This window comes from Perca fluviatilis, chromosome 7, assembly GCF_010015445.1.
Source record: "Perca fluviatilis chromosome 7, GENO_Pfluv_1.0, whole genome shotgun sequence".
Classification (NCBI taxonomy): domain Eukaryota; kingdom Metazoa; phylum Chordata; class Actinopteri; order Perciformes; family Percidae; genus Perca; species Perca fluviatilis.
Genome location: NC_053118.1, coordinates 1,185,822 through 1,208,779, shown reverse-complemented (window position 1 = coordinate 1,208,779; position 22,958 = coordinate 1,185,822). Strand labels below are relative to the sequence as shown.

The 22,958-nt window shown below is 39.7% G+C and overlaps 1 protein-coding gene across 1 annotated transcript; it reads right to left on the bottom strand.

The window, feature by feature from the left end:
* Nucleotides 1-5,780: 5,780 nt before the first annotated feature.
* LOC120561788 (V-type proton ATPase subunit C 1-A-like) lies at nt 5,781-22,249 on the bottom strand. Its single transcript, XM_039805027.1, has 13 exons — nt 22,079-22,249; nt 21,495-21,644; nt 20,554-20,621; nt 18,714-18,799; nt 18,184-18,278; nt 17,845-17,936; nt 17,260-17,358; nt 17,099-17,167; nt 16,798-16,890; nt 16,030-16,123; nt 11,006-11,103; nt 10,719-10,845; nt 5,781-6,478 (listed from the first exon to the last, which is right to left on the bottom strand). Exons 2-13 carry the CDS (start codon nt 21,624-21,626, stop codon nt 6,380-6,382), a joined length of 1,152 nt encoding a protein of 383 aa, XP_039660961.1. The 5' UTR covers nt 21,627-21,644; nt 22,079-22,249; the 3' UTR covers nt 5,781-6,379.
* Between the last annotated feature and the right edge of the window lie 709 nt (nt 22,250-22,958).

The following is a 22,958-nucleotide window of genomic DNA, read 5'->3' as shown; positions in this document are numbered from 1 at the left end:
ATGGGAAGAGTAATCAATTAGATTACTCGTTACTGAAAAAAGTAACACCGTTAGTAACGTCGTTATTTATAACGCCATTATTCCCATCACTGGCGTGTAACAGTGTTTTGTCATTGAGAACGAGCTAGCATGCTAACGGTTAGCCCCCTAGGCTCCTCGTCTCGGCTAGTGACGTAGAAAGCAGTGCTGATTTTGACCAGCTCACCCGGAGACTGAAGCCAGGACACATTCAGAAACCGGATCTCACTCAGAACACCATGGATGGATTTATTTTAAAGTTTGTATGTGTGTGGAAGCACCAGAGACACAAAATAACACCCCAAATCCCAGAAAAAGTGATTTTTTTCATAATATGGGCACTAAGGGAAACCGTAAAATGTAAAAAAAATTTGCACACACACACACACATAGACAGTCTATGCATTACAATACATTGGATTAAGTACAGACATTAGGTCGGGCATTGTAGCAAGGTGCCCGACTCACTGTCCCTCATGTCATGGCAATTGCTGCAACGTATTTGGCAGCCAGCGGAGCAGTCAGTCCTTCTCCTAGCAGGTTGACCAATTTATTTATTTGGGGGCCAATTTCTATATTTATTTAAACTTTGGATAGTATAGGAGAAATGGTTTTGTTTCAAACCAAAAACTGATACAGAGCCCAAACACCCGCCGGTTTTTTTTGGGCGCCTTTTTTTTTTTTTGCTTTTTTTTTTTCCCCGCGCGGGCCCCCCCCGAGCCTGAATCTGTCTCTGCTTTGGATCTCTGACGGTGGAGAGCTACTCTGCCAATTCATAATCTCTTTTTAGTGACAGGTAGCATTCTAATTTGGATTGTGATTTTGTTTGATCATCCCAATGTTCCAGATATTTGTTCTTACTTTCATAATTTGTTTTACTTTGATCTGATTTTGGAAAGCAGTGCTGGTCTGAGATCGAAGGGTTAAGCACATGTGTCAAACTCAAGGCCCGCGGGCCAAATCTGTCCCTTTGCAGATTTAGATCCGGCCCGTATATCAATTTGGGTTCACAATAAATTGTGGTCCGTCTAGTTGTGCGCCGAACCAAAAACACAGGAAAGTGTTTTTTAAACTGCAATTACCTGACATTCAGAGCAGAATATGGCAGATTTGCCGAGTCTGAGACTCAGAAATCCCCCCAGAAGCAGAGAGTTTTCATATTCAGGTTGTTGTTAAAAAATAATTTATCATTGTTTTGCTTGATTTGCTAAATTCTATGATGGCTAAGGAACTGTTTTAATGACTTTTGTAGGGCTTCATGTCAACAAAAATGCAACAAAAAGTGTACAAAAATGTCGGAAAAAGCAACAAATTTACAAAAAGGTGACAAATGTCTGAAAAAGGCACAAAAAAGTCGGAACAAAAACAACACAAATGCGGAAAAAAGCTACCAAAATGTTTTTAAAAAAGTGACATGCAATAACAAAAGGATGTCAATAAACTCTACATTTCTGGCCCTGGGTGGGATTCTCTTTTTCCAGTGAGGCCCCTAGTGAAAATGAGTTTGACCCCCCTAGGTTAGTGTATTAGTTAACTTCAGAACCAGCTGACAGAGGGGACTGGTGTCAGGGCTGACCTCTTGGGTTTTGATTGCTTGAAACTTTATGGTATTTTCTGCACTTAAGCAGCAAGGCAATTCAAAGTGCTTTACATAGTGCTTTATAAAACAACAGTATTATTTGGAAATCAATCCTTTGACAGACAGGAAGCCAGTGTATTAGACCATAGTGATATGGTTATGTTAATGTGCGCATACTTATTGTAACTTTGTTGTTGCTTTCCATAATCTGAGCCAGTGGAAGCAGCAGAAGATGCCCCAGAATGTCATATGTCATTAGTTACTGTTCTTTAAGTAGTATTCAAACCGGTTTAGTAGCCTACTGTGCCAGAAAGTCCAACCCAGTTTTCCACTCAGTTTAGTAATATGTACAAATGTCCAAAGTATGCATGTCAAATGCAGCCTTTGGGCCTTTAATTGCTCATTAGTGATTGTTCTTTTTTAGGAGTGGCTTAATGACGGCAGTTTTCAGGGCCTGTGTGAAGAGTCCTGAAACAAGAGTCGTGTTTCCAATCTGTACAAGTTCTAAGGCTAAAAAACCTGTTGGCAGAATATCAAGGCAGCAGGTTTTTATGGTTGCTCGCACACAATTGTGTGTCATGGCATTTGAATCGGTGGGGACAACACATATCCTCTACCTGATATGAAGGCACTGACTGCTTTTTTCCGTGAAGAAGGAGGCAAAACCATTGCAGGCCCTGGTGTGAGGTTACACTTGATTCAAGCAGGTTTTTATTGGAGTCAAAGTTGGATTACCAACCAGGTTGGGCACCAGCATCCCAGGGTTAGGGAGCATTTGCTGCTTAGATGATGCATATTCCTAAATATATAAGTGTTTAATCAAATGATCACAAACTGATTGGCACACAGAGAATTTGGGGTCATGTCATAAAATCCCCCTAACTTGACGGTAGAACTATAGCAGGATATAAACAATGCACAGAGGGTCTGAGGTAGCGGGACTCATAGAGAGCATGACTATTACAGGATACTGCTACGTTGTGGAATCTGCTGTCGACAGTATATATAAGCTTTTATTTAAATCATTTGCATGTTTTTTGTACATTGTTTTCGTTTTTCTTTGTCCATTGTTACATAGCAACACTGATGCAGTTTATTCATTGCTTGTTATAAGTAACATAGTGACAGGTACTGTTTATTAAATTGACTAGATGTAACTTTTAAATGTTTCTGAAACAGTGTAATGATCCATCCGATGATCATAAATGACCTGTAATAGCTTACAAGACTAAAAGTGAAAAGAACGCTATTTTTATGTTGTTTTTATCAATGCCTCTGCCCGGGTACGATTTTCCGCGCAAAGTCACAAAATGATTTACGGCAGAAAGTAGGTAGCAGGCGCTACAGAGCACACATTCTGACGGGTCACAGATTTTGGCGTACCACCGGAAAGGCCTGTGTTGAGTATCCAGCCAGGTTAAAGGTAGCAGGAGATTTCTTTATGTAGGCCTAATAGTATTTTAGTTGTATTTTAGAAGTTATCTGCTGTAGTTATGGCTGATACTGGGGCAGGACCGTCACAGAAAAAAAGGAAACTAAACGAACAACAACTAAAAGCTAAAAGGGAAAGTGAAAGACCACAGGCGATAACCCGAGTCACACTCAGTGGGGCTCTCAACAGATGGAGACAAGTACGGGATTGAAAATGATTCAAAAACGTCCCAGAATTGTCCCTCAGGTATGTAATATGTCTATTTCATTCATAAAATAACTTTAGAATGCGCAATGTGGTTGTACATCGGTAGCTGACATTAAATTAGGTCCCCCTTCCATTTAGAACGGACGTGTTATTCCTTTTAGTCCGTGTCAGTGCTGGCCTACTATGTTCTTTTCCCTTGTTGCCTTATACTTGTGTAAATTCTATGGGGTGAGAATTTATTAGAAATATTCTCAGGGTCCAAAGGAAAACACCCATGCAAGGCAGAATTAGGCAGATTCCCATTGGCTTTAAATGTACAAAAAAGATCATTAAAATTCTGGATACATCTGAAATCCAGTGCAGAAAATACCATAAAGTTTAAAGTAATCAGAACCCAAGAGGTCAGCCCTGACACCAGTCCCCTCTGTCAGCTGGTTCTGAAATTAACTAATACACTAACCCAGGGGTGTCAAACTCATTTTCACTAAGGTTTCATGAAATACGCTAAATTAATATAAGTTATTATTATGTTGGTTGCTACAACAATCTCCTAATGCTTTGGCTGGTGACACAGTGATAGTGATACCCGGTTTAGCTCACAAGACATCCAAAGTAGGTTAAGTTACCGTATGCAACACTTGAAATGCAACGATGCATCTGTAACTTATTCTCTTATTGTAAATTAATAATTTTCTTTCTGAGCAAAACATTCATCGGGACTACATGACCTCCTGGTAACGCTAACTCTGTAACACAGTGGGAAATAAAACACCGTAAAGAAAAGAGCTTTACCACAGCAGGTGTGGTAAAAACACTACAGCTTTTGTCCAAAGGGGCCGCTGAAATCAACACAAACTGAAAGTTACATAAAGCCACTTTAATGTATACTGAGCATCTTGGGTCCTTCTCTGAATAAAGTCTTATTTAAAGCTTTAGTGCATAACTTTTTTATATTAATGAACGTCCGTTACATTCTAGCCATCGCCAAATGAGTTGATACAAAGGTAATTAAGACTATCAGCTCCACACAACTCTCTCTGGATTTCTCAGCATGGCTGTGTTGAGAAATTGGTGTCGTCCGGACCTCTTCTGAAGAGTCCATCATGTTTTTTTAATCCTCCGTGTCCTCCTTGGCTTCTAGCAACTGCGTGGAGGAGGGGGGTGGAAGTGCGATCAGGGAAGGCTTTTACAGTATCGTGGATGCGTGACAGTTCTGTTGTCATTACTTAGAATTCCTCATGGGGGCGACAGAAACTACGCACTTAATCATTTAATTTCTTCATTTGTTTTATTGTGGTTTGTTTCTTATTTGTCTTGTTAATGTGTTCAAACTACTTTCTCTCTTTTGTAAATGTTCAGATATCAAGGAGCCCGACACAACCATGGTCCGCCCACGCAGGTGTCTCCACTTATTTGCCCGATTAGTCCTCCAATTAGGACAGAGTATGCGTGCACAAAATGTGTTTGATTAGCATCAGTATTTTGAGATCGTTGACGTGACATCATTTCCACCATAGCTCGACCCATCTCCAACCTGAGCAAAGGTCCCAGGTAAATAGGCAAAATAAGGGTACTTTTGATACGTTAAAGTGGAAAGTCTAACCAAAACGGCTTTTCATAGTATATAGCAATATTTTGTGTCTGTCGACTTTGTATGAAGTGTATTTTACAATGATAAAATGACTGTGAATGACAATGAATGACTGGATACATGGAGACTGGTGGCTTTAGCGATCGCAATTTCGCAGATGTTATTTTGTTTAAAAGGATCTCACTCTTTAACAGAAAGGTTAAGCTCCTTAGAAATCCTTTCCGTGAAGTTGTCAGACACTTAGAACAACAATCTGAGCCTGTCAGTGGAAAAACAAGCACTTTTGTGGACGTAAACTGAAGCCGCACAATTGTCCTGTTAACTTACATTGTAGCTTGTTTCGCTGACTGCCAACTGCAGCGATCTCGCCGCTAAATACCGGACCAAAATCCCAGATTGTTGTTCCTCATCACTTAGACAAAAAAACATAGTAACATAGGGTCCAGGTTGAAAAAAAAACAACCCCGAAGGTACCCTTAAAGTTGTTAATAACAGTAGGCTATGGACCAAAACACTTCCATCACGTTCAAATATCATCTCATCTAAAGTGTCTGTTTGGTGCCCTCTGTTGCTAGTATCTCCGATTTCCCTCCAGGTTCAAACTGAAGTATTTGTCTGGTAGCTATGTGGAATCCAAATGACTTCTGCTTAAAAAGGAACAGTCCTTAAAAACCGCCTGTGGCTCTGCATATGATCATGAATCATCACAAGGCTTCACAGAGGATCTCTGTCTTTACCACACACACACACACACACACACACACACACACACACACACACACACACACACACACACACACACACACACACACACACACACCTCTGTTTTATTTCCCTCACATGCACATCAACATATAACATCTTCACAAAGTATTCTGTTCAATCAAAATAAAATCTGAGATGGAGTTATATACATACAGTGGTCCTTATCTAATCAATTCACCCGTTTGATATGATTTATTCATCAATCCTATTTATTCAACCAATGGCTTACACATACTCAGACAGATCTTATTTGACAGCAAATATACACATGAGACAACAGCACACACTCATATGACATCTTTGTTACGCAATGTCTGCAAGGGTGAGCCCACAATCTCAGAAAAGCAACAAAACTGGTTGCCATGGGTACAGTGATAACACTGCCCATATGTTAGCATAAATCTGTGAACACCGATACAGAAGATGTAGCTATCAATACACACCAGCACTTGTGGAATGACGCAGTAAATTTACAATATTTCCAACATGATTTCTTTGTCCATTTCACATCAAAAAAGCAAAAAAAAAAAAAGAAATCTGTGTATCTTGAGAAGAAAAATAAACTGTAAAAAAACAATACAATAATTAAAAATCTTTTTTGTCCCTTGGTTATAAAAGTAGTAGAAGCTTGCTGATGAGCCCTTTCACCACGATGAAAGAACATGCAGTGTTTTCATTCAAGCAGCTGATAGGGAGAGGTGACAGACAGACAGCAGGGACGGGGAGAGAGGTTTGTACCAGGAAAGACTAATTCAACACTCAAAATAAATACAAAACGGGTCAAGTGTTAAACTTTAAAGTCCAACAGGTTGCAATCGATCTTGTAGTAGACGTAAGGATAATACTCCTGCTGGCTCAGGTTCAGGCCTGGGATGTCCATCGCAGACTGAAAAAAAAAGAAAGAAAATAGACAGTTCAGGCTGTTAGTGAGTAAGCAGCTGTTTCCAATACTAAGAAAAGAAACCCATGCATGAGTAGAGCTGGGCGATATGAAAAAAATAAAAATCTGATACCACGATATTCTTGACCACATACCTCGATGTCGATATTGTGACGTTATTGTTGGGTTGACTATTGGAGCTTTAACAAAATATCTTCACAATTATATTTAAATAAATAATCATCAATAATGTGAATTATAATGTCTAAGTGGATAAAGGCAAATAATAGAACAGCTAGAACATTCTGGTGAGTTCAGAAAATTAACATCACTTTACTAGGGATTGTCGGCCCTGGCTGATTATCAGGCCGTTTTTTGGCAGTTTGTAGATTATCTGTATCGGCATTTTATTTGCCTGATAACTGATCAAGTTAATTATTAAAAAGTGTTCTACTTTGGTTCGGTTACAGCTCTGTGTCTGTCCCTCTGCTTCGCTTTCACTCCCCACTGAGTCGGACTGTAAAGGTGCTGTAGGTAGGATTGGGAAGATCCAGGATTTAGCCAAAAGAGTTGAACATCGACAACTTCTCAGTCCCTCCCCCCTTTCTGCTAAAGCCCAAAACGGTCTCCTAAGCCCCTCCCCCACAAGGGAGAATGAATGCGTGTGCATTAACAGTGACTGACATGCAGTTAGATACCCCCCCCCCCTCCCCCCGGCCCTGATTGGTGCATCTGAACAGGGAGCGGTGGATTTTTTCTAATCACACTACAGGCTGTAGGTGGAGCCAGAGGAGCTGGATTTATTTTTAAATGACCTGCTTCATGTAGTTCTACTGGAACATAGGGTCAGTTTCAGCAGATATGACAGAAAGGTAGTTTTATAAGTCTTACCTACTGCATCTTTAATGTCCTGACCACAACACTATCTGACTGTTACTGGGGATTACGTTAAAAGTTTCTAATTTATTAAATAATTGCTTAAAGCATTTAAACAAGGTTTTGTGTTTGAGTTTTTAACTATCCAAAATGTTAATTTTGACTTAAAGATTTAAATTTTTACTGTAAATGCATATCTGTTCCAAATACAGGTTATCGGTTTCATTAACTACTAATAATCGGTCTTGAAAAACCAGTATCGGCCAATCCCGTCACTTTACTGTGACGCAGCCTTTAAAACCAGGAAAAGATAACACTTACGCCATATTACGATATTACGACATCCAAAATCTAAGACGATATCTAGTCTCATATGACGATATCAATATAATATCGATATATTGCCCGGCCCTCATAAGGTCAAATTTTTAAAAACACAACAGCATTCAGTGCTTTGCAAAAAACATCTCCCCCCTAATCCCAGGCATCCAGCCACATTAACTCCATCTTTGAAATTCAAACTGAAAACCTCTTTTTCATGCCAAGTTTCTTATTATTAAAACTTATTTACACAACATTGTTAAAAGATTGGAATATTATTCAATACAGACTTATACCTCAATAAAAAAACATTGTTTGATACAAGACTACAAGTTTACAGCATAGACTGTATGTAGAGAGGTTTGTTGTTAATGCAGTAACCAGCTTCAGCCCTGAGAAGACACTGTGATGGAGGAGAAGCAGAGAGTGCCGCAGTAGAGACTCCATCGGTATGTCCCACATTGATACTACTATCCATAACAATTCTATACAGAAGGTACTACTAACTAATCATCATAGTATGCTTTTTTGCATTTTGTATAAAATCAACGTACTTTACCATCTTATACTAACAGGAAAGTTTTCAATACATGTCAGATGTCAATCAAACTAGGGCTGCACGATATGTGGAAAATGTCTTAGTGCAATTATTTTGACTGATATTGGAGGGAATGATCATTTTTGTATCATTATTTTCATTTTCATTGAAAAATATTTTAATTTAAAAATGGAAATGTTTACAGTGTGATTTTTGTGAGGATCTGTGCCAAGTAAAGATGTCTTCTGTAGTCTGTAGGATCCAATTTTAGGCTGGGACATCTCTGCAGCACCACAATACTTCATTCAGAACGGTTTGACACATATTTTGCCTTTAACAAATATTGCGATATTTGGATATTGCACTAGTTCTTATTGCGATTTCGATAAAAATTGTGATTAATTGTGCAGCCCTAAATCAAACTGTTCTTTTGAATTTTCCTGGGTCCAGACCTTTGAATCCGCCCACTCCCACTCCAGTGTAACAAGTTAACTTCTGTCTGATATCAGCCAACCTTGGAATGTCACAGGGAATTAAACTTCAACTTTTTTTACAGCTGCGATCAGCTCCTCCAGTTCCTTTATGCATTGCATTGTGGGAGAATAATGTCCATCGACAGTAAACTCAAAAATCGAATATTTAGAATTCATAAAGTCTGGTTTGAGCATACTGTATTTTTGTCACTTCTCAAATGTGAACACACTACAGACTCCAAACCTGCTTAGAAGGAGTGTGTGATGTGGCTTTAGGGCACGCAGCATGATCCGCCATTGAAATGAAGGTCTTCTTTTGTCATTGACTATAATGTAACATTTAAATCTAAAATAACTACAAAGAATTTCATTAAACTGTTGGGAAAAGCCACATCACCTATTAATGCATTGTGCATAGAGAAGTAAAAGTCTCTAAAAGAGATACTTTGCGATATAATTCTTTTAAGTTGTGGCGGAGATATTGTATGCAGTGGTGGAAGAAGTATTCACATCTTTTACTTAATAAGTAAAAGTACTAATACCACACAGTACAAATTCTCTGTTACAAGTCAAAGTCCTGCATTGAAAATGTTACTTAATTAAAAGTATGTAAGTATCATCAGGAAAATGTACTTAAAGTATTAAAAGTAAAAGTACTCAACGCAGAAAAATCCTCCCATTTTAGAAACTGGAAACGATCCAAACAGTTCTGTCAATCAACTAAGTGTTCAATCAGCTGATCATTTCAGCTGTAGTAGGCCTGTGTATTGTTGGGTAGTTTAATTTATAATAAAACATTGTATTTTATAAACTACATGTGTTTTTTGTGCAAACATCTTAACGTGTAAAGTAACTAGTAACTAAAGCTGTAACAGATGAATGTAGTGGAGTAACTAAAGTAACTAGTAACTAAAGCTGTAACATGAATGTAGTGGAGTAACTAAAATAACTAGTAACTAAAGCTGTAACAGATTAATGTAGTGGAGTAACTAAAATAACTAGTAACTAAAGCTGTAACAGGTTAATGTAGTGGAGTAAAAAGTACAATATTTCTCTCTGAAATGTAGCGGAGTAGAAGTAGAAAGTGGCATGCAAAGAAAAGACTCAAGTAAAGTACCTCAACATTTGAACTTAAGTACAGTACTGGAGTAAATGTACTTAGTTACATTCCACCTCTGATTGTATGTTTTAATATGTTGTATTGTATTTTTAATATCGGATATGGATTAAATACATACTGAGATGATATTTTATATCCTAACTTCTGCCATGATAAACCTAATGTAAAGTTTTGGTTACACTTTACTTGAAGGTATCTACATAAGAGTGACATGACACTGTCATGAACTTGTCATAAACATAAACATTTATGACATAACACTTCTTTTAATAAGTGTCATTCGGTTTTTGTCATGACAAGTTATGGTAGGGTTAGGGTTAGAGTTAGGGTTCATGTGTCATGACTGTGTCATGTGTTCATGACAGTGTCATGTCACTCTTATGTAGATACCTTCAAGTAAAGTGTTACCAAAGTTTTTATAGTAGCACATGCCTATGTTGCTCCAAGAGGCGCAGTGGTTTTCTTGATGCTACCGCCTCGTAGTAAGTACTAGGGCTGCACAATATATCTTTTTTTAATCGTCATCTCAATATCAACTGACGCAATAAACACATCGCGAAGGACTGCGACACGTCGCGAAAGACACTCAGATTTATTTTTTTTGCAAGTTGAAAGAAAATATCAGCAGACAACTGCACTTCAAATGCAGAAAATCATTGTGTTGCCTTTTATATTCAATTCAACGTTCAATTAGTTTAATAAAATAACGTCGGAAATGATTTCATATTCAACAAGCAACTTGTCGTATTTTAGCAGAACACTGAAAGCAGCAGAAAGGCAGAACTGAGTAAATAGTATCCATTTATGCAAATATCAACAATGTTAATCGCTTTTATCGCATATTTTCCTCATATCGTGCAGCCCAAGGAAGTACGTACAGTAGTAAGAACCTTTACACAATATTACCAAAGTACTCACATCAATGATAGACGCAGCACTGCTGTCCAGATGTTTGTACAGATCATTGAGCACCTCCCTCAGCTTCTTTACCGTCTTCTTGCTTGGCTGCAGGAGCATAGCCTGAAAGTTCACTGGCAGCCCATATCTGGAGGAACACATCACATAAACACGCTGCTGACCAATTGATCTTTTTCTTTCTTTCTTTTTTTAACTGCTGCCAATGAAAAGGAAGCATGCCCTGTCATATCACACTTCAGTTTATAAGTGTATGGGTGATTTTAAGACTGTATTTCTGATAGCAGTACCTTAAAACAGATTCCACAAAGACCCTTAGTGCTTTGATGTGAATCCATGTGATGAAGGCTTCGCTGAAGTTCACCTTCAGCCATCGGACAAGTGGGCCCTGCAGAGAACAGATGCAGATTAGGGTTATACAGTGCCTTGCGAAAGTATTCGGCCCCCTTGAACGTTTCGACCTTTTGCCACATTTCAGGCCTCAAACATAAAGATATAAAACTGTAATTTGTTGTGAAGAATCAACAACAAGTGGGTCCCAATTATGAAGTGGAACGAAATTCATTGGCTATTTCAAACTTTTTTAACAAATAAAAAACTGAAAAAGTGGGCGTGCAAAATTATTCAGCCCCTTTACTTTCAGTGCAGCAAACTCTCTCCAGAAGTTCAGTGAGGATCTCTGAATAATCCAATGTTGACCTAAATGACTAATGATGATAAATAGAATCCACCTGTGTTTAATCAAGTCTCCGTATAAATGCACCTGCTCTGTGATAGTCTCAGAGGTCCGTGTAAAGCGCAGAGAGCATCATGAAGAACAAGGAACACACCAGGCAGGTCCGAGATACTGTTGTGGAGAAGTTTAAAGCCGGATTTGGATACAAAAAGATTTCCCAAGCTTTAAACATCCCAAGGAGCACTGTGCAAGCGATAATATTGAAATGGAAGGAGTATCAGACCACTACAAAATCTTACGAAGACTGGGCCGTCCCTCTAAACTTTCAGCTCATACAAGGAGAAGACTGATCAGAGATGCAGCCAAGAGGCCCATGATCACTCTGGATGAACTGCAGAGATCTACAGCTGAGGTGGGAGACTCTGTCCATAGGACAACAATCAGTCGTATACTGCACAAATCTGGCCTTTATGGAAGAGTGGCAAGAAGAAAGCCATTTCTTAAAGATATCCATAAAAAGTGTCGTTTAAAGTTTGCCAAAAGCCACCTGGGAGACACACCAAACATGTGGAAGAAGGTGCTGTGGTCAGATGAAACCAAAATCGAACTTTTTGGCAACAATGCAAAACGTTATGTTTGGCGTAAAAGCAACACAGCTCATCACCCTGAACACACCATCCCCACTGTCAAACATGGTGGTGGCAGCATCATGGTTTGGGCCTGCTTTTCTTCAGCAGGGACAGGGAAGATGGTTAAAATTGATGGGAAGATACAGGACCATTCTGGAAGAAAACCTGATGGAGTCTGCAAAAGACCTGAGACTGGGACGGAGATTTGTCTTCCAACAAGACAATGATCCAAAACATAAAGCAAAATCTACAATGGAATGGTTCACAAATAAACATATCCAGGTGTTAGAATGGCCAAGTCAAAGTCCAGACCTGAATCCAATCGAGAATCTGTGGAAAGAACTGAAAACTGCTGTTCACAAACGCTCTCCATCCAACCTCACTGAGCTCGAGCTGTTTTGCAAGGAGGAATGGGCAAAAATGTCAGTCTCTCGATGTGCAAAACTGATAGAGACATACCCCAAGCGACTTACAGTTGTAATCGCAGCAAAAGGTGGCGCTACAAAGTATTAACTTAAGGGGGCTGAATAATTTTGCACGCCCAATATTTCAGTTTTTTATTTGTTTAAAAGGTTTGAAATATCCAATAAATTTCGTTCCACTTCATGATTGTGTCCCACTTGTTGTTGATTCTTCACAAAAAAATACAGTTTTATATCTTTATGTTTGAGGCCTGAAATGTGGCAAAAGGTCGAAAAGTTCAAGGGGGCCGAATACTTTCGCAAGGCACTGTATCTTTTAGGCTACGTTCAGACTGCAGGCAAAAGTCTGAACTGATTTTTTTGGGATCAAGTGACCAGGTCAGACTTCTTCAGAAGTAGTGTGAACACTCAAATCTTGCCCAGATCAGATTTTTTCAAATCAGATTTAGACCACTTCCATATGTGGTCCTGAATCAGACCCAGGTCTGATTTTTTTCAATGCGGCCGCTGTGTAAACAACCAAGGCGGATTTGATGCGACTTTTACGTCAATCTACATCGACATTTGTCACAATTATGCGCCGGCAGGAGTTAGCCCTGGACACAGACAGTAAAATGTAAAACTTGACTAGGCCTACAAAATGGAGAACAGTGATGGAGCAAGTCAATGGAGGGAGAGGGAGGTGTTAGACCTCATTAGTGTATGGGGAGATACTTCAATTCAATCAAAACTAGAAGGATCATACCGTAACCGCTCCGTTTTTGAAAAAAATTGCCTGTAGTGAATTGGCAGCCATAACCCTGCAAAAGGCCAAAATAGCCAATTTGGCTCTCTTTCTCTTCATTCTTCTCCTCCTCAGCACCTGCTCATTAATGTTACGGCTGCCATTACACAAACATTTTGAAATAAAAGCGAAAATGCTGACTTCCTCCATAACCTCCCTAACTTTAGCGCAACAGCGTGCTGCGTCTGATGTCATTATTCTTTTGCGCATGCGGGTCGGTTCGAAACCGCATACACTTCACACTGGAATCTGATATAGGCCACATTTTAAAAGGTCATGTGAACAGCCAAGACAAAAAAATCTGATCTGAGCAAAAAATCCAAATTGAACGTAGCCATATTGGATGTGGCAGTCTTACAATCTCGCCCAAACAGAAGAAGAATGAATTTGCAATCAACAAGATAAAATGTCTTATGTAAATGTTTCTTAATAAACCCAAATTTAGCAGACAGGTCTTTCTCTCCATATTATGCGACACCACTGAAAACTTTTTTTTCACCACTTTTTATTGGGGTGGATTTATGTGTGGTCAGTTTTCTGACTGCAGCTGGCTGCACAGCGCCAAGATTTCCAACTGCTTCAGACTCTTTTATTGATGGTTTTGAAAAAAAATAAAGTAACCACTACATACTAAATACAGTCAGATTAAAAACATAAAAAAAAAAACTTTTGTAAAATGCTAATGTACAGTGCCTTGCGAAAGTATTCGTCCCCCTTGAACTTTTCGACCTTTTGCCACATTTCAGGCTTCAAACATAAAGATATAAAACTGTAAATTTTTGTGGAGAATCAACAACAAGTGGGACACAATCATGAAGTGGAACGAAATTTATTGGATATTTCAAACTTTTTTAACAAATAAAAAACTGAAAAATTGGACGTGCAAAATTATTCAGCCCCTTTACTTTCAGTGCAGCAAACTCTCTCCAGAAGTTCAGTGAGGATCTCTGAATGATCCAATGTTGACCTAAATGACTAATGATGATAAATAGAATCCACCTGTGTTTAATCAAGTCTCCGTATAAATGCACCTGCTCTGTGATAGTCTCAGAGGTCCGTTTAAAGCGCAGAGAGCATCATGAAGAACAAGGAACACACCAGGCAGGTCCAAAATACTGTTGTGGAGAAGTTTAAAGCCGGATTTTGATACAAAAATATTTCCCAAGCTTTAAACATCCCAAGGAGCACTGTGAAAGCGATAATATTGAAATGGAAGGAGTATCAGACCACTGCAAATCTACGAAGACCCGGCCGTCCCTCTAAACTTTCAGCTCATACAAGGAGAAGACTGATCAGAGATGCAGCCAAGAGGCACATGATCACTCTGGATGAACTGCAGAGATCTACAGCTGAGGTGGGAGACTCTGTCCATAGGACAACAATCAGTCGTATACTGCACAAATCTGGCCTTTATGGAAGAGTGGCAAGAAGAAAGCCATTTCTTAAAGATATCCATAAAAAGTGTCGTTTAAAGTTTGCCACAAGCCACCTGGGAGACACACCAAACATGTGGAAGAAGGTGCTCTGGTCAGATGAAACCAAAATCGAACTTTTTGGCAACAATGCAAAACGTTATGTTTGGCGTAAAAGCAACACAGCTCATCACCCTGAACACACCATCCCCAATGTCAAACATGGTGGTGGCAGCATCATGGTTTGGGCCTGCTTTTCTTCAGCAGGGACAGGGAAGATGGTTAAAATTGATGGGAAGATACAGGACCATTCTGGAAGAAAACCTGATGGAGTCTGCAAAAGACCTGAGACTGGGATGGAGATTTGTCTTCCAACAAGACAATGATCCAGAACATAAAGCAAAATCTACAATTAAATGGTTCACAAATAAACATATCCAGGTGTTAGAATGGCCAAGTCAAAATCCAGACCTGAATCCAATCGAGAATCTGTGGAAAGAACTGAAAACTGCTGTTCACAAACGCTCTCCATCCAACCTCACTGAGCTTGAGCTGTTTTGCAAGGAGGAATGGGCAAAAATGTCAGTCTCTCGATGTGCAAAACTGATAGAGACATACCCCAAGCGACTTACAGCTGTAATCGCAGCAAAAGGTGGCGCTACAAAGTATTAACTTAAGGGGGCTGAATAATTTTGCACGCCCAATTTTTCAGTTTTTTGTTTGTTAAAAAAGTTTGAAATATCCAATAAATTTCTTTCCACTTCATGATTGTGTCCCACTTGTTGATTCTTCACAAAAAATTACAGTTTTATATCTTTATGTTTGAAGCCTGAAATGTGGCAAAAGGTCAAAAAGTTCAAGGGGGCCGAATACTTTCGCAAGGCACTGTATATTATCCTAATGTAAACATTTTCATTTTCAGCTTTAAACTATTAATTCTCAGTTATTAGGAGCAATTGGTAATTTACCATTTAGAGAACCCCATTGACCCACAACACCATATGGTCATTTTGACAAAAAAAGTTAAAATGTTGTTATAAACTAAAGTGACTAAATGGATTACCTATCTCAGGCAGGATTTAAATCGCTTTACGTTTATTTACATAATGTACTTAAATGAATCCAATGGGTGCTCAGAAAAACAGTATGCTTGGCAATAATGAAACAAATGCACAATTTGTGTCATAGATAAGGGGCTACGGCATGGCAAACCACTTTGTGGTTCCTTGAAAAGATCAGAAAGAGGCCTGAGCGTGAAACTGTATCGATGAGCAAGTTTTAGCAGCCACGCATTGCAAACAAATCTCAAAGAGAAAGTTACACATCCACTACTTACATTGACAGTATTTGCAAATTGCAAATTGAAAATTCCTTCCAGTTCCATCACTTACAAACTGCTTCTTCTTATCTGTGGAGAGCCGTGTCATCTCCTCTTTGTCTGCCTTCATCTCCTCTTCATTGTACCGGAAGTCTCTCACTGTGAACCTAGAAATAAGATGTAAAGAGCAGGAATCAGCTTCATTTGATCATGAATATTTCTGTTTCTATAAAGATAATGACATAATGCACCATCTGTCCATCCTCTGAGGTCCGCAACCTTGGTGTAATCCTGGACTCCACCCTCTCTTTCCATACTCACATCAAATCCTTCACCAAATCAGCCTTTCTTTTCCATCTTAAAAACATCCCCAGACTCCGGCCATCACTCTGACTCTGTGGCAGAAACCCTCATTCATGCCTTCATAACCTCCCGTTTGGACTGCAGTCCTCACCCACACCAAGACTGACAGCATATCAACAACCCTCATCCACCTTCACTGGCTCCAAATTAAGTCCCGCATCCCATATAAAATCCTCCTTCTCACCTACAAATCCATCCATGTCCTGGCCCCACTATACCTCTCCAACCTCCTCCATCCATACACCCCACCCCAAAATCTGAGGTCCTCAGATGCTGGTCTGCTCTCCATTCAGCCACACCAGACTCTGTCCCTTAGGAGACAGAGCCTTTAGTGTTGCAGCCCCATCCCTCTGGAACACCCTCCCTCCATTTAAAAAAAACAAAAAACTTTCCATTTCAAATTTCACACCTCTTTCTTGTGATTCATACAGTCCAGGGCAATGATAGCATGCTATAGCTATTAGCTAACCACTCTTACTTGTTCTCTCTGGCTTTGTGTTTGAAGTCATCGATGGCTTTCATAAAAAGAGTGACACTGAACAGTCCACTGTCATTGTCTTCAAATAGCAGACTGCAAGAAAAAGAGAGAGGTACTTCTTATACTGCTGTAATGATGTTCACTACAAATGGTGGATTACTGGGCATATAAACACTCATTATAAGACCATTTAAAAAAAGATGCAATCATGTGAAACAAATCACCCACTAAAAATGCAAAAACAGTGTTTCACTGACAAAATGTGTTTATCTCATTTATTTGACATGATGACATGACTTACTGTGAGGATCGTGGCACCACCATCTCAGCCAGCGTTTCATATGTTTTATGCCAGTCATTGTATGCGATCCTGAAACAACAAAGGAACAGGATTCTAATTCAATCATCTGCATTCAGATGTGCTTGCAATACTTACTGCTATACCAGAGAAATAATACTCACTTTGGTACAACTACCAGCAGAGTGATGAGGTACTCTGAGTCAAGTACAAAGTCTTCCTTCTTGACTATGTCAGCCAGGCTCCTGGTCAGCAGGCTCCCCCTGGTGGCACATAGCAGTGATAACGTAACATGGATGTAACATAGAGAAGGTGCCCAGGGTTGACAAAGCATTTCAGTCACTTTTCAGAACACGCTGACATGGTCACGGACACATGGTCAGTGATCCGTTAAGTTAAAGTGTGGCACTGTGGCACATTGGGATCATTGGGCAAAAATTCCATTCAGAACTTTCTGCGTAATGTACTTCAAGTACTCTGAGAGAAAACTAGACATCATTTTCAAAGAAGAAAGAATTAATATATTTAGTTTAACCCTTGTGTATCACATCCATGCATCCAAGTTAATTTTGGGCAAATTGGTTGAATGAAACCCAGATTTCTTTTATCGAAAAAAAAAAAAAAAAAAGGGTTAAAGAAACTTTGATTAGAGTTGAAAAGTCTGGTCTGGCTAGCTACATTACTTCTTGTTAAAACTCTTTAGCCCAAATGTAGAGTTAGCCATGCATATTTGTGTGTGGATAACTTACGCATTTTTCCTTTCTAGGTTCTGCAGGTTTCCCTTCAGGTTGTTATAAGCTGATGCTCTAGTCTTCAAGTCATTGTCTATCTGGGTTACTTGCTGTAAAAGATTAAAAACATGGTTGAAATTATTTATAACTGACAATTAAAATACAGAGTAGCATGCTCTCTAAAGGCACACCTCTACACAGAGCACCGTAGAGTAACATACTGTAGGTGTACAAAGGTTGGATGGAATTATAGCTCTACCACTGACCGTTAGGCTAAAATAAATACACACAATTTCCAGAAATATCTGTAAAACATACACGCTGAATCCCCTTTTCATAACTAACTGAGAGACCTACCTTTGAGATGATTTCAGCGATGTTTTTAAGGGACTGTTTGATGGGATATTTTGCCATGTCCCATTGAAATCTTGTGATATAGGTGACAAGATCAACTGGAAAAAAGAACAACAGAGACCTGTCAGCCTATTATCCGCTTATTATGAGATTATAAAAAGACAAGAGTTGGGTAAAGTTAAAATTCTATTATAGTGATTTCAGATCTGATCCATCAGATAGTTGTCAGTTGGCATTTTCTTAGGATTGTAAAAAATATTTAGAACATCAGTTGAGACTTAAAGCAATATTGCATAACTATTTCACCTTAAAGGCAATGTATACAGCTATCCATATTTATGACAGGCGGTGTAAAAGGGAATTACACATTGAAACTGTAGGGGGCGCTACATCACAAAAAATAACAACAGTACATAATGTTGCTTTAAGTTTAAGTTTGTTTGTATCATTATTGGCCAGTTGATCTTAATTTGCATTATCCCACAGCTTGGTACTAAATGTATCTGGACACAGTGTTGCAACCATCGCTGTACCTCCGTTGGCCAGCAGATTCTCCTGTACTTTGTCTCGACTGTCTTCCAGCACGTCAGCCATGTACTGAGCCACCTTCTTCACCACACTGTGAACAGCCAGGAGACATCAAAACACGCCACGCCAACATAGACTGCATGCACAAAGCCACCCTGCACATGCTCACACGACCACCCCGACCTCACACCCCAAATTTAACACAAACGTACACACACATCAAAGCCTTTCACATACTCCTGTTAAGGTCATTTCCTGTCAAGGCAATTTATAATATGGCAGACTTGCAGAGTTCAGGGGTTTTTAACCAAACTGTTTCGCAGCACATCAAAGCCGAACGGGGTCTACAGAAGTGAAGCCAGGGAAAAAACTGAGAGCCAAGTCACACCTCATGCCTGAAGAGTTCACAAGAACGTACATCTGCCACTTAGGTTTTCATTTTTGTCTAACTATAAGAAATTTTTTTATTGTTCAAATAATGGTGAAAGACAACAAAATAACCCAAATAAAATAATCCAATGGTAAGCTTCAATGAAAACAAAAAATGCATTAATGGGTGCAATGCTGAAGAATTCATTAGTTTATGTATTCTTTTTATTCCCAGATATGCTGGATGGAAACTCTTAAAAAAGAAACTCTGTAGTCAGACGAGTGAAAAGCGTGCTTCAAGGCTGGTCTTTCTCAAAGTCTTGGAAAAATCTACAAAGAGGCAAAGCAGAACTCAGGCAGCATTGTGTGAGATTTGGAGTTTTGGATGTCAATATTTCCAAAAGACTGTAAGGGGGCTTTCACATCTATAGTTCGGTGGACTCGGTGCGATTCGGGGGTGAAGCTGCAATATTGTTGCATTTTTCATTTAATTCGGTTTGCTTTCACACGGCACTTTGTCAAACTCACCAAACCCTATAAACACGCGTCACGCGGTAGAAACGGTTACTAGTTTATTGGACAGAATATCCGAAACTCGCCGACACTTCTGGTCTCAGGAATAATGGAGCAACACCACATTTATAACTTCTCGGGTTTTCTGGTTCTGCTTTAGTGATTCTAATATTTTAGAAGAAGGCGGACAATGAGCAGCTGACAGACAGCAAGTGAAGGAGAGACAGAGAGAGAGAGAGAGAGAGAGAGAGAGATGATGATGATGATGATGTCACACAAATGACAAGCGATGTATGGTTAGAACAGTTTATGGATCTGAAAGTTATCATCCCTTAAAATCATATATAAGTCTGTAAATTGTGTGCAAGGTTGAAATTGCAGGCTATTAAATGCTCAGTTTTTGGTTCACATCTTGTATTTGGGTCGGATCGCGTCTCACCTGAAGTGAACCGAACTCTAGTTCACTTGGAAGCAAACCGAGATCCCTGTTTTTAAGCACCAGTGTTCAGGTGAGCTCGTAGACCCAAACGAACCAGACTATCCGACCAAACGCTCCAGGGTTCGTTTTAAACGGACCAAACGAGGTAGGTGTAAAAGCAACCTAAATTACACTCAAACCTACTTGCAGCACATTAGTCACTGGGTATAAATATGACTGCAGAAGAGCTGCTGGTGTGTCACCCAACTGTAAATTGCCAAGTTTAGACTGCGAGGCCCGCTAGCCTCAAGTCCCTGAGAAATTCCTCAGTGTTACAAGGTAAGAGAATGGATCAGGGAATGGTAAAGCAGCTACATCAGAGTCAGGAGTGCTGCACAGGTTAGGAGATTTTTTTCCCATGCCCTTTAAAACAGTGTTAAACATCATTATGAGAGCCCTAATAAATAAAAATGTAATCAGTAAAACATTAATTCCTCAGAAAATAGCAATGTTCATTCCAAGTTAGAATACCACAGACAGCATACCTTTCGACAAAGGAGTCTAATTTGGCCAGTTCATCCGACAGCCCGACCAAGACATCTAGTGTCCCCACCTGTTTTGGAACACAAAAATGAAAAAAAAATCAGCACATTATGACTTTTGAGTCATCAGCAGAGCCATACTAAATCTGTGGACGCAGAATTTTCTGTCGATTTCCTGCAGATTTTCCACCGATTTAAAAATATATAATAATAAACTCAGAATGTTAACACATCTCCACCACAAGCAGAAATACAGTCCGCTAAATTCCGCAATTTCCATTCTGGATCACTGCTGAAAGCTGTGAAAAAAAAAAAATATGCAGATTCCGTTTGGACCTGGTCATCAGTCCTGAGATTTGTGTCATTTTAAAGTGGGGTCAGCAGGGTTGTGTTTTAACAGTGACATCTGATGTTCAGTTTAACTACAGTGACATCCAGGGGGCCCTATGTGCTTATGATGGCGCCTCTCTGTCCAGAGTCACTCATGCATTGCTAACAATTCCAGGAGAACATTACAGGGCCGTGTGGCTGCCAGGTCAGTGGGGTTACTTCGCCTTCAGCACGGAGAGGAACCGAACCAGACGAGCTGGGCTGCTCTGTGGACGAAAACTTCAAACCAACGCTTCAACATGCAGGCAACGGATCTGTGTAAAGACTGCTTCCCATATACACAATCAGCTTATTCTTGACAGTGGATATATATATAAGGTGAGTGATTTTGATATTGGCCTACTTCCACATGTAAAAAAAAACAACCTTACTTTAAAAAGAAAAAATAGATGACAGATAACTATGAATCGTGCAAGAAAGAAAATGATGTCCACATTTGACCAATTGAGTTGAGTCGATAGATTGATTGCCGCAAAGTAATGGCTGTGTACTTCAGTATGGGAGAAAAAGTATGGGATTGTGACAAGCAGAGAAGCCCATAAATCCATGCTAACCTTGAGGTCTGGGATGCTGAACTTATGGTTGGTGGAGAGGTTGTTGGTACGTGTGGTGGCTGCCATCATCATGTCCCATGTTTGCTGGCAGGTCTTCTCTCCCGGTGCAGAGATCAACCAAAACTCTGTCATGGTTACAGCTAGAGAAAACTGAGAGGCAAAGTGAATTTAGACTCATACGTGGTGTGTTACATAATACAGCTCAACCGTTAATACAACACTAAGAAGCACTTAGTATGTCTCTTTATCAACCGCGCTGATTTGGCTACAGTACCGTTGTTGTGTTGACATAACGTAACCTCCTGTCTTTAGCTACATTTTAGCTCCAGAAAGCTGTTGTGCTGTTGTCATGAAGTGTCCTGACACTGTTTACCCATGCTGTTTCCCACAAGCAAGCAAGCTAAAGACACCATGCTACATTAGCAACAGCAGCTCATTCACTGTTTAAGTAGTATTGTATTGCATACAACCCGAAAATAAATGGATATGGTCGGGCAGCATTCAGCAGGGATTAGCTACAGTTAGCCGCTTAGCTTTTCTCACAACAAGGCAGGTTATTGCTATTGTTTAACAATTTCACTCACCTGTGAATACAACAATGTGGCCGTTAGCAGTGAAAAATATAGCTGTTAATAGCGTTTCTATGGCTTGATAATTGTCATAGTTTCCATTCAATACAGTTGGTAAGGTCTCCTGAAAGCAGCATCAGAGTCAGCTGATCTGCCAGAGAGAAACCGGAAGGCCACACACACACACACACACACACACACACACACACACACACACACACACACACACACACACACTCTGCATGCGCATGCGCTGCTCACTGAGGAAACTCAGCAGCGCCCACAGCTGGTGGACAGTGGGTACTGCAGGGAAAGTAACTGACATAATGACTGGGATTCTGTGGGATTCTGATCTTTGTGAGTGAGTTTGATGCTCAGGTTCAAGGACACTTCAGAAGGGCAGATGCATGCGAACATATGCAATAGAGGCCAAGTCATTCAGATAAAGGAGGGTCTCAAAAACTAACATAACTGTGTCATCATGATTAAGCAAAGGTACACAAATCCGCAACTGCCATGAATAAGGAGTTTATTTATTAGAATGGGGTAGACATTCCCATACCACAATCAATTCTACAAAAACGTTCTTTCATTCTTGATATGGAATTTATCCAACTTTCCTTAATTACAAGATGTGGCAAGAACCCCACCCCAGACTTGAGCGTCAGTCAACATTCCAAGTGCAATTTTACCTTATTAGAGAAGGACACAGGCGATCTTGGATGCCAAGTCAGCAGCATTTGGGGCTTTAGAGTTACTAAATTTGGAAAATCCAGGTCAGGTTTCCTGACTTTGGGTGTCTCCTGCAAAGAATCTGAGGAAAACGCCCCCAAAGGGACATGTTTATAGTTCAGTGGGTCTGGGGTTCATTGTTTGGGACACAATGGTTGGTCTG

Bases quoted from the DNA above. Each gene is read 5' to 3' on its own strand.
- LOC120561788 (XM_039805027.1), bottom strand. From the start codon at position 21,626: ATGACAGAGTTTTGGTTGATCTCTGCACCGGGAGAGAAGACCTGCCAG. The intron at 18,279-18,713 runs GTACAGCGATGG...TCTTTTTTCCAG, and splicing joins GAATCTGCTGGCCAACGGAG to TTGATCTTGTCACCTATATC. The intron at 17,168-17,259 runs GTGAGTATTATT...TTGTTGTTTCAG, and splicing joins CTGCTGGTAGTTGTACCAAA to GATCGCATACAATGACTGGC.